The sequence below is a fragment of the Gorilla gorilla genome, chromosome 8 (assembly GCF_029281585.2).
Source record: "Gorilla gorilla gorilla isolate KB3781 chromosome 8, NHGRI_mGorGor1-v2.1_pri, whole genome shotgun sequence".
In the NCBI taxonomy this organism is placed as follows: domain Eukaryota; kingdom Metazoa; phylum Chordata; class Mammalia; order Primates; family Hominidae; genus Gorilla; species Gorilla gorilla.
The window spans coordinates 127,194,768-127,206,914 of record NC_073232.2 but is presented as its reverse complement, the minus strand read 5'-3'; the positions used below and the strand labels follow the sequence as shown (position 1 = coordinate 127,206,914).

The window sequence follows — 12,147 nt, the reverse complement described above, 5'->3', positions numbered from 1 at the left end:
GCCTATTATAGATCCGTCCAAATCCCTGTAGTCAGTGCATTCTGGATTCAAGTACTTTTCCACTAGGTGGGGGAATGTTTTTCTAGTGGAAAAGGAATCTTCCATTCATTTGGACATGGTGTAAAAATGACTGGCAGAAAATGTGTTGTCTCAAAAGACTCCATTGCAAAAGCTCTTTATTTTCACATTGCTAAAAGATGCAGTTAAGTGGATTTTTTAAAAAATTAAGGAGCAGTCTGTTCTCAAAGATAAATGTATCCTTTGATTCATTCAACAAATATTTATTTAGTAGCTACTCAGAAGATACTTTTAAGATACTTTCTCCATTACTTTTCAAGTAACAAATCAATGTTTGTAGGAAGAGGCACTAGGTTTAAAGTATAACTTTAAACTCTCATGGAGCGTATATTTTGGTGAGGAAGATAGATAATAAGGAAGTGAAGGCCACAAATAAACCTAACAGCTTCCAGTAGTGATAGGCTTTGGATTTTTTAAAAAGAAATGAATAGGGTAATTGGAGGGTAACTGGGTGATAGCGTTTGGATGTTTGTTTCTTCCAAATCTCATGTTGAAGTGTGATCCCTGGTGTTGGAGGTAGGGCCTGGTGGGAGGTGTTTTGGTCATGGGGGTGGATCCTTCATGAAGGGATTGCTACCTTTCTTGTGTAATGAGTGAGGTTTTCACTCTATTAGTTCACAAGACAGCTGGTTGTTTAAAATGAGTTTGGGACCTCCCGTCTTCCTCTCTCTTGCTCCCTCTCTCACCATTTGACGTACCTGCTCCCCCTTCATATCCTACCATGATTGCAAGTTTCCTGAGACCTCACCAGAAGCCAAGCAGATGTTGGTGCCATGGTTGACAGCCTGCAGAACTCGGAGCCAAATAAAACTCTTTTCTTTATAAATTACCTAGTCTCAGGTATTCCTTTATAGCAACGCAAAACAGACTCACATACTGGGGAAGGAAGTTTTATATAGGGTGATCATGCGGGGCCACCCTGATGAAGTCATGTTTGAACCAAAACCTGAAAGATGAGAAGTGAAGGAAGAGTCTTCCAGGCAGAGGGACTATCAAAAGCAAATATCTCAAAGCCAAAACGGGCAGAAGTGGACTTTTTGGAACATAAAGGAGCCAGCACGTCTGACTGAAGGTGAGATGAGAACAGGTAAGTAGGTGGGAGCTTTCCAAGGGGAGATCTGATTGGCTATGGCAAGAGATTGGATTTTTCTAAGAGCACAGTGGTGCCATTATGAGATTTCAATGATATGAGTCTTGTGGTCTGCCAAAAGATGACCTGTTCAATAAACTTAAACATTGACCAAAACTTTGTTCTTTTAATTTATTTATTTAAATTTATGTATAAAGTTTAGAGCTCTCTCCCTGTCTTGCAGCATCTCAAATTGAATGCAGTACTTTTAACAGCTTTTGAAGGTTCCTGTGAAGTTTTTGTTGACTGGTTCTGATTTTATCTCCCTAGCAGCATATTAGGGAATGGTCAGATAGTCAAATGGCTACAAATTATAGAGAGGTTTACTATTCTGATGAATATATTTAATATCATAAATCAACTCTAACCAACACCTTAATGTTTCATTGAGGGATTTTTACGTTTATATTAGTTTCTTTCTAACTCTTTTTAGGTCACTCTTAAAGTTTAATTTTCTAATATTTTAGTACTTTTAAGATACTTTCTCCATTACTTTTCAAGTAACAAATCAATGTTTGTTTGTAATTTTTATTATCCATAGCCCTTGTTTATTATATAATGTGATTGCTCTCATCACTGTCTGGTTCATTTCTTCATTTAGCCTTTTAAGGGTTTTTTTTTTAACCCTTTTTAAATTCCTCCTTTACAGTTTGTTGTTGTTGTTGGTGGTGGTGGTTTTTTGTTGTTGTTGTTTATTTGTTTGTTTTTGAGACAAGGTCTCCCTCTGTCATCCGGGCTGGAGTGCAGTGGCATGATCTCGGCTCACTGCAGCCTTGACCTCCTGGGCTCAAGCGATCCTCCCACCTCAGCCTCTCAAGTAACTGGGACCACAGGCACATGCCAGTACGCCCAGCTAATTTTTTGTATTTTTTGTATAGATGGGGTTTTGCCATGTCACCCAGGTTGGTTTTGAACTCCTGAGCTCAGGTGATCCACCCACCTCAGCTTCCCAAACTGTTGGGATTACAGGTGTGAGCCACCATGCCGGGCCTACAATTTCATGTTTATGGTTAAGGTAACTCAAATTTGAACTATTAATCATACAGTCTGTTATGCTAACCCCTTTTAGGTATTCTTTCTAGTAAGTTGAATAATTTTCCTTTTCCACATTGAGTTCTTCTGCAAACTGTTACTGAGTCTATGTATACAATTTTTCCTGGTTAGAACTAAAAATGTTAGCATTTATTACATGGTAGGGTTTTATAAGCTACTTCTTGTTTTTTTAGGATACTCTTTAATGTTAATTTAGTGTTTGAAAAGTAAGAAATGACATTGAAATAATTATTAAAAGCAAGTTTTTTTAATAAATCCATATGTTCGATAAATTTGGAGAATTGCATATTTGGCAAATTATCATTGAGTAAATTAAATTTCTGTAAATTGGCATTTGGCAAGTTGATTTTCAGATAATTCACTCAGAAATTATTCAGTTTCCATTAATGAAGAAAGAACATTACAAAGAAAAAACAAAAAATAAAATAAAAATAAATTTAAAAAGAAAACAAAAAAAAGAAAGAACATTGACATAAATGTAGAAAATGTATATTGAATTCAAGCCTTTTCTTTTTGAGAAAAACCTGCTTATAGATCTAATTTGGTTTTAAAGCTTCCAGTCATCAAAGTTGTCAGGCATCTCTTTATATGGTTTTATAAAATTAAAAAATGTCATAGTTTCTGCTATTCTTTCAGGGCAGCCTTTTAAAAAAAAATGTTCACCTCTCATAAATAATATTTTCCTAGGATGAAAACTCAATTACTAAGGAGAAGAGTTAACATCAATTCAACAGAGACATGCTTTGTTAGTGCTTCTCAATGTCTTCCTGGATTTTTTTCTCCAATAAAGTTCCTGGTATACTGCCGGATGACTACCCAAAATGCAGTTACAATTGTGGGATTTTATGATTTAAAAGTAATTTAAAAATCAATTCCCTTTGCCGTTTACTCTAAGAGACAATTATTGCCTGGTATTGTTTTGAAATGTGGTCAGATAAAAGAAAAAAGAAGCTTTCTCTGGCCCTCTCCATCCACCAAGTCAGAGGTTATACTTTCCACTCAAGTTCCATTTTATGAGAATGGCAAATATTTGTGGTATGTCTTTGCTGTTTCTCTTTTTCTCCCCCTCCCTTTCTGAAGCAGTGCTAAGAAGTTGCTTGCGAATTTTTGCCCTTTGCATTCTACATTTTTCTCAAGTATTTCTATCTTTTCTTGTCCCTGTCTGCATTTTACTTTTCTGCACAAATACAAATTAAAATGAGTATATTTTAAGAAAAGTAGGAGCAGTATCATCTTTACAAAGGAATTAAATGTGCTTGAAATCCCAGTGTCTTTCCTCACCCAGAATAAAGCAGAATGACAGATTATTTGAGTTATACACTTTGACTTAGAAGACAAACATTTCCTCTAAACGGGTGACTTCAAATTTCTCATTATTCTTATTACAACATTTTGGGGGTAACACAGATTTTTTAAATAAATAAATAAATAAATAAATAAGTCCACCAGTGGGGTAGGCTAAATAATGCCCTCCTCCAAGATGTCCACATCCTAATCCCTGAAACACGTGAATTTGTTATCTTACATGGCGAAGGCTCTTTGCAGATGTGGCTAAATTAAGGGGTTTGCAATGGGGAGATTATCCTGGGTGGGCCCAATGTAGTCAAATGGGTCCTTATATGAGGTAAGAAGGAAGCTCAATATCAGAAAAGAAGATGTGGTGATGAGAGCAGGGGTTGGGGTGATGCCACTTCTGGAAGGGGGCCCTGAACCAAGGCATGGGGACAGCTTTTGGTAGCTGGAAAAAGCAAGGAATCCAATTCTCCAGCAGGAACACAGTTCTGCCAACCCACTGGTAACTTCTGACCTCTGTATGAGAACAAAGTTGTGCTGTTTCAAGTCACTAACTTTGTTGCATTTTGATTATAGCAGCAATAGGAAACTAATACAACTGGAATGTAAGAGGAACTTTCCACTGGAGTTCTTTTTAAAGAGTAGGGCCTCTTTAAAGAAATTTTTTTTTGGACTGTCCTAAATTGTGTATTAGGAAGGAATTTTACAAACTTTACTTATATCAGCAGTAACGGTGGAGCTGGAGAGTATTGTGTCTTCTCCACGCTGCACGGCGAGAACCACCAACAGTGTGGTGGAACTTATGGCCCTTTCCAAGACCGCGGCTCTTTTGGCCTGCAGATGTCAGCCCACACATCTCCCTGTGCTTGTGGACTGGTTTGGTGATCCACTGGGTGTCAGGATTTCTTCTGATGGCTTTATGGAATGGATCAATGAGGATAACCTCAGAAAATTTGTATGTGGAATCTTCACCAACCCAGTAAGAATTCAGGACTCTTAGAGCCCCACAGTGGCATCTGGCTCGCTCCTCTGCAACAGACTGAAGGTTTCGGGCAAACTTTAGCTGGTTAACACCGTGACGGACAGGCTTGCTCTAAGTTGCACCCTTGGAACTGGGCGTTTTTGGCCACCACGCCGCACACGAATCCTACATATCACATAACCTTGCTTGGCCTTGTAGCCCAGTCAGCCAGCTTTATGAGACCTGCTGCGGTGGAGCCTGGTGGGGCGGCGAGCCCTGTGGACAGCAGAGAGCTGGCAGTACTGCCAGCAGTGGACCCTTAAAAGAAAGTGCATGACATCACACTGCTTCTTCCTGCATAGCTCCTGGATGTGCTTGTATGCATCCACCTTGGTTTAATGGATGGCTGCCGCCAGGTGGAAAGGAAAGAGACTTTCTCCACTAAAGAAATATTTTTACACTTTTTTTTTGAGGACATTTTTTTAAAAATTAACTCCTCCACAGTTACTGCTCATAAATTCTCTTTCCTTTGGGAATTTTTGTTCCCAAGAGAAATAGTACAACCTTAGAGCAACTGAGCAAAGTTAGGCCGACTCTGAGAAGTTAGGCCAAGTTGAAGCACCACCCCAGGGCTCAAGCAATTAAAAGACCTAAGGCTTCACGTCATGGTTGGATCTGAGATCTCAAATTCTATCATTAGGTTGTTTTTCTTCTCTCTCCTTGCAAACAAGCTCTCTTCCATATGCCAAGCATGATGGCCATGAAATTCAATACACATAGAATTAACTTAGAAACCCCTGAGGAAAACGGACTCAGGATCACTATGGCAGAAAGGTCCCAGGAGGACTCCAATTGACCTAGCTTGGATCACATGATCAAGCTAGATTCATCACTGTGGCCAGGGAGATGATATACCCTGATTGGCTGGTCTGAGAGATAACATACTCTGATTGGCTGGTCTGGGAGATGAGCCTGCCCCTGTGGCAGGAAGTTGGGTCAGCTTTAACCAAACCTCGCAGAATGGGTTCCCCACAGAAATTAGAGAGTTAAAAATTAATATCAATGAAAAGCAGAGATAAAAGACCATGTAATTGTGGAGGGGGAGAGAGAGAAAAAAAAGAAAAGACTCTCTTATGACTTTCTAGTTCTTGGATATAATTCTTCATGACACCTAGCCACATTGCCTGTGGATTCAGGAGTATCCTGCATGCTTCTGATAAACTTTCTCATTTCTTAAGTCAAGAGTATTTATATTCTTGGTATCCAAATGATTCCCAACCAAGAAAAACCAAAGTAATATATCTTTAATGAACCAAAGTATCAGGTGACATTTTATTGATAACAGCATTTTTGATACTTGTGGTGGAATTCTTTTTCCCAGTAATAGCCCCCTGATTTTCTTTGGGGAAACACTCTGGATTCCCTTGTTTTGGAAGAGCCTGGTCAAGCCAAAGTTCTGGGCATGGGATAGGTGATTCAGGTCTGCCAATCAGCCTGGGGCCACCGGGATTGGTTCAAGGGTGGGCAGTTGATCCAAGGCCCAAGATTTTTTGTGGAAACCGTAGAGATTCTTTTGGCTGAGCTTGAAGCTTTGAGGACATAAGAGACTCTGGAATCCCTCTTACCACCATGAAGGCAACGCCTGCCTGAGGATAAAAGAAACAAGATCAGGAAATGAAGGTAAGACGGCTGACCCCTGAGGATGTAGCCTGAGCATACGGATCTAACTGTGTGCTTAACCAGCTCCTAGACTTTCAACTATGTAAACCAATACGTATTATTTTGTGCTTACACTAGCTTAAGTTAGATTTCAGTCACTTACCACAGAAAAAGTTTTTACCAATATTTTAACTTATATATCTTTTCAGTTAGTGTTTCAGTTATATTTGCATCCGTAATGTACTGCTATGCAACAAATCACCCCTAAATGTAGGGTCTTAAAATAACAATGATGTTTTCTTTCTGTGATTCTGTAGGCTAAATGAGTGAGTCTTCTGTTGGCCTTGCTTAGGCTTACCCGTGAAGCTGCACTCCACTGGTCTACCAGGTTAGGGCTGGGCTTTGCTCAGCATGTGGTTGTCCATCCTCTAGGAGGCTAGACTATTCCTCTTCACATGGCAATGTCAGGGCAGTGTTCAGGGGCACATGTCAATATACAAATGCTTACCAAACTTCTACTTATATCATGTGTGTAGATGTCCCATTGGCCAAAACAAATGTTATGACCAATCCTAGGGTCAGTGATTCACACTATAAAGTAGCACGAATAAAAGAAGGATGATACATTGAGACCATTTATACAATGATTTACCAAATTCTTAAAAAATTTCTAAGTGCTTCTCTGTGCATTAGCTTATTTAAGCATCATAAGAACCCTGTGAAATACTCAAAATCAATATCATTTTTGTATCAGTCAGGCTGCAATCAGGAGAGAGAAATGCCAATCAGAAATTTAAAGAGAAAAAATGTAATATAAAGAGTTATCAACTGGTAATAAGGAACTAGCAACTGGGACTGGGAGGAGATAAAAGAGAACTCTGAAGAATAACCTAAGAGTCGGGGAGAGTGACCAAGAAAAGAACAAACTTGGAAGGTAGGCCAAGTCTCACACCTTATGGCAGGTAGGAGTTTGCCTGTTGCCCAGTAGATAGAGGAGAAGTTTGTTGAGTTGTCCCAGGCCAGAGCTGGTTATCAGCTGGTGGGCTGAGGCTGGTGAGCAGGGAACCATGAGTCTCTCACCAGTGTGCCAGCCAAACTTGCAAGAGTATGAATGTCCCTGGCCATTCTATATGCATGCCATGCATCCTATGTGCCATAGGAGCAAGTGGGAAAGAATAACACTGGAACTGGAAAAAGAAGCCTCTTTCACCTGCAGAGTCCCTATGGCACTCTCTATTGACAAAGCTGTACACAGTGCTGGCTGACAGAGGTCAACATGTATAGGGTCCAGCTCCACAGTATCACAAAGCAGAACAACAAAGAGAACTGAAAAGCGATCAGTTGAAAAGGGGCACTGTCCATCTCTTTGGCTTCTTCGCTTCCATATGCACCCTTTTACAAACATTTGAACTCCTTCATGAAAACAAAACACCTCTATGTTTTCACCTAACATAATACAGCTTCCCTTTGTAAAAATGAACACGTGTTCACCATTTCCTCAAAATAAGGAAACACACAATCCCAATAGTAATAATTCTCAAGTTCAGTCACAGTCCCAATGAATTTTTGTTTGTTTTTGAGATAGAGTCTTGTCATCCAGGCTGGAGTGCAGTGGCGCAATCATGGCTCACTGCAGCTTTGACCTCCCAGGCTCAATCAATCCTCCCACCTCAGCCTCCTGAGTAGCTGGGACTATGGTGTGCACCACCAAGCCTGGCTAATTTTTGTACTTTTTGTTGAAACAGGGTTTTGCCATGTTGCCCAGGCTAGTCTCAAACTCAGGGGCTCAAGCAATCTGCCCATCTTGGCCTTCCAAAGTGATGGGATTACAGGGTGTGCCAATGCGCTGGGCCCCAGTGAATATTTTGTTGCCTGAACACTAAATTATAAAGTTAACCTCCAACAATTTAGATATAAAATAACAGTGGGAAGGAGAGAAAAGAATATTTTTATAATATACAAATGAATATATACTGTTTGAAATGCTTATTTAGTAATAAAATGCTTGTGCCCCAGTGCCGTAAAGAAATAGCATTTGAACATACATTTAATTTCCTCAGCAAGGCCATTTTGACTTTCTGCAGAAAGGGTACACTTGCCAGCAGTTTTGCCACGAAAGTACACCGAATAAAGGGTCATTTATAACCTGACACATCCACCCTACTGCTATGTCCGGTTACCATTGGCTGGAAAGAGACCTCACATTCTCTATTTGTCCCAATTGGCTAGCAACTTAGAACTTTCTAAAAGAGGCAAAGGCAGAGAAGAACAAAGGAAGGAGGAAGTAACTTGGGGAATGCTGAGAAAGGTAAAAGCACCGCCAAATATGGAAGAGGAACAGGCTATGACCTAATGCTTGCTTGGACCAGTATAAGCATGCCAGGGCAAATATTGAGGCTAAATTGTGGGAGCTAAGAACATAAAGTACATTCATTTTTTTTATTACGGCTAGCAGATATTTAAGAATGTTAGCACAGGTCTTTAAATAAATTTTGCTTCTAAGAGAAGTTACTATATTCCTAATTAGTCAGGGAGGAGAGTCTCTTTGAAGAGGAACCTTTACTTTACTTTTTACATACACATATAACAAGTAAGGAGAAAATCTGCAAAGCTACTGTGAACCCAGAAAATCTGGGACAGGTCTCAGTTAATTTAGAGAGTTTATTTTGCCAAGGTTGAGGACACAGCCTCAGGAAGTCCTGACGACCTGTGCCCTAGGTGGTCAGGGCACAGCTTGGTTTTATACATTTTAGGGAGACAGGAGACATCAATCAATATGTGTAAGAAGTACATTGGTTCGGTCTGGAAAGGTGGGACAACCTGAAGCAAAGGCAGGTAGCGGGGAGGGGCTTCCAGGCTACAGATAGGTGAAACACAAACGGTTGCATTCTTTTGAGTTTCTGATGAGCCTTTCCAAAGGAGGCAATCAGATATGCATCTATCTCAGTGAGCAGAGGAATGACTTTGAATAAAATGGGAGGCCGGTGCGCCCTAAGCAGTTTCCAGCTTGAGTTTTCCTTAGTGATTTTGGGGGCCTAAGATATTGTCCTTTCACATGACCACAGTCCTGATTTCTGTAAGATGCCATGGAATAATCTATGATTTCCTCCTCCCAGAATCCATCCTATATTCATTTTACCCTGAGGCAGAACCTCAGATGGTCAAGGTTCTTTACCAGGTGAAATGACCCAAACCTTCATTCCCAAAGGGTCTAAGTCCTCAGTCATGTTGCTTTTTTTTTTTGTTTGCTTGTTTCTATATTTTCTATTACCTTTTACTATTGTGCATAGAAGTACTAAGAGGGTCTCTAGATAATCCTCTGTGTTCCAGACATGGTTCCTCTTCCCCATTGTGTAGTAGCAGCTCAATTTCCCCCTTGGTAACTAGGATCAATCATTCTAGCCCATGGAGTAACACCTTTTTCTGCTGGTTGGCTCAGTGGCACAAGTCACCCCAAATGGCCAGGTGGCAGTTGCATCTCTCAGGAAGCCGCAGTTTCACAAAGCAGGCAATAAAGGGTGGATTTGGGGCTGAGTGATGAGAATAAATTGATAGCAGCACAGTTGTCTCTGTTTTTCAAATAAGAAAACTATGATTCAGAGAGGCTAATTGATATGCCTTACATCATGTGCTACCGAGAGGCAAGGGCCAGGACTTCATCCCTGGTCCTCAGACCTCAAATCAGAATCTTTTTTGCTCGTTTAGGGATAGTTGTTCAGCTAGATTGGATCAAGCACCAGACATGGATATAAGACCTAGGTCTGAATGCTACCATGTATTTACTCACTGCAAAACCTTAGGCAACTCATTTAAGGATTCCGGAGCCTCAATTTTTTTCAACTGTAAAGTCAGGATACTGGTCCCCTCTTGACAGGATTAGAATGAGATCTGAATGGTTAAACGTCCATGAAGGCACTATGTAAACTCCAGCAGATTATACAAAGCTAAGGTATCGTTATTAAGGACTGTACAGACTCTCAAGTTACTGCTTACCCATGGAAAATTTTGATTAATTCCTTAGCATCGCATAGTTTATGATAAATGGCCCTATTAAGGGAAGTTACTGCCACCCAGGCAGCGATGGGGTGATTTCTAAAACCAGCAGAAAATGTAGAGCAAGCGGGGATAGTCCAGGGTGGTAGGAATTGGTAGGGTTCTATGGACCAGTAATCTCTGAATCTCAATTATTTCTGCCAAATATTTCTTTCAAGTCATTTTGGGAAATGGCTCACTGCCTTTTTTCTATTTTATTAAATCTAAGAACCTCATTAAGTCAAACTATCAGTGATGCATTGTCAGCAGGAAGAAAATGGGGAAAATCCTCTTTCAGTGTTTGATCATGAAAATCTTTCTAACAAACCCAAGACAAACACATTCCACTCCTACTGTCTATTCACATGAGATTAACTATTGTGCCTGTTCACAATATTCAATCATCATTTCTTACTCATTTAGAGCTGCTTGCATGCGTTAGGAAATGGAGAACAGCAGGCTACAGTGTATCCTTCTGCATTCTCAGTGCTAGAAATATGGCTTAATTAAATGCAATTAGGACCTTGACACTATTTTTATTAAGAAAAGAAGAAGCCAAAGCTCTCTCCTCCAAAATAAAGAAGAAGATAGTAGAAGAAATTAACATTTGTTTTTCACTTTCTACTACACACTCTAGGTCGTTCCCAGTTTTTTTGTTGTATTTTATAGACCATTACTCATAGTCCTGCCTCACAAACACCTAGACTGCCTTTCTTGCCTTTACTTGCTGCATTGACAGTCCCCACTAATAATAAGCGTTGAACATATTTGATAGGAAAACACAGTCTCCTATGCTCAGTCCAATTAATGAAAATGTCCTTTTCCATATAGTTTTCAGGAAGGTGTTACATCATTAAACATCATCATCTGAGGGATGATTTGAGACAGGGTCTCACTCTGTCACCCAGGCTGCAGTGCAGTGGCACAATCACAGCTCACTGCAGCCTTGACCTCCCCGGACTCAGGTGATTCTCCCACCTCAGCCTCCCAAGTAGCTGGAACTACAAGGCATGTGCCACCATGCCTGGCTAATTTTTTTTTTTGTAGAGATGGGGTTTTGCCATGTTGCCCAGGCTGGTCTTGAACTCCTGGGCTCAAGCAATCCACCTGCCTCAGCCTCCCAAAGTGCTGGGATTACAGGAGTGAGCCACCATGCCCAGCTTCATCCTACATCATCTTAGCAGCTGTCTGTGTGCCTTATTTGGTGTCTGGCACACAAGCACACAATAAATATTTGGAATGGAGGCCTTTGGCTTAATGTCATAGCCTGTTATCAATGAAAGAATCATAAAAGAAGAACTCATAAGGAGGTTCTAAACTTTTCAGATGACATTTAAAATTAACTGGTTTAGGGCTATAAAGCTAAACCAAGACTTTTAAAGAAAGTCTTCCCCCTCATTATAAAAGTGATAAATGGTCACTATGGAGGTTTTTGAAAATATAAGGAAAAAATAAGATGAAAATCACCCATAGTCTCACAACCCAGATATATTTTTTAAAATTTTGGTGTATTTTCTCCTGTCTCTCTCTCTCATTAGGACTGTACAACACACAGTTTTGTATTCAATGCTTTTGCACATAATATATTTTGAATATATTTTTCTTGTCATTATGTGGTCTTTGAAAACAAAATTTTCAATGAATGTATGAAATTCTATGTTCGTATATATGTGTATGTATGCTCCCTCAGTGTGTATATACATAGACACACACACACTCCACACACATACAGGGATGGACACACACACACACAGAATACCACATAACACAAAGCTGAATTTATTGCTTATTATGGTAAGGAAGAGCCATGCTGGTCAGGTAGAATCTGGCTTAGCAGAATAGTGATTTTATACTGGATTTTGGGGAAGCATACAGTTCAGGGACTGGAAGATTTTCAGGGATATAAGTAGATTGACGTCAACTCTAGAAATGTGGTTACTCC

The 12,147-nt window shown here is 40.0% G+C and overlaps 1 protein-coding gene and 1 pseudogene across 1 annotated transcript in view; both read right to left on the bottom strand.

The window, feature by feature from the left end:
* Positions 1–4,269: 4,269 nt before the first annotated feature.
* LOC101154010 (large ribosomal subunit protein eL15-like) lies at positions 4,270–5,680 on the bottom strand (annotated as a pseudogene).
* A 137-nt stretch (positions 5,681–5,817) lies between these two features.
* Positions 5,818–12,147, bottom strand: part of FHIP2A (FHF complex subunit HOOK interacting protein 2A) — a 78,276-nt gene continuing 71,946 nt past the window's right edge. Inside the window, exon 17 of the mRNA XM_004050134.5 lies at positions 5,818–6,160. Coding sequence (XP_004050182.2) covers positions 6,136–6,160 — 25 coding nt within the window. The 3' untranslated portion in view covers positions 5,818–6,135. The remainder of the gene's footprint in view (positions 6,161–12,147) is intronic.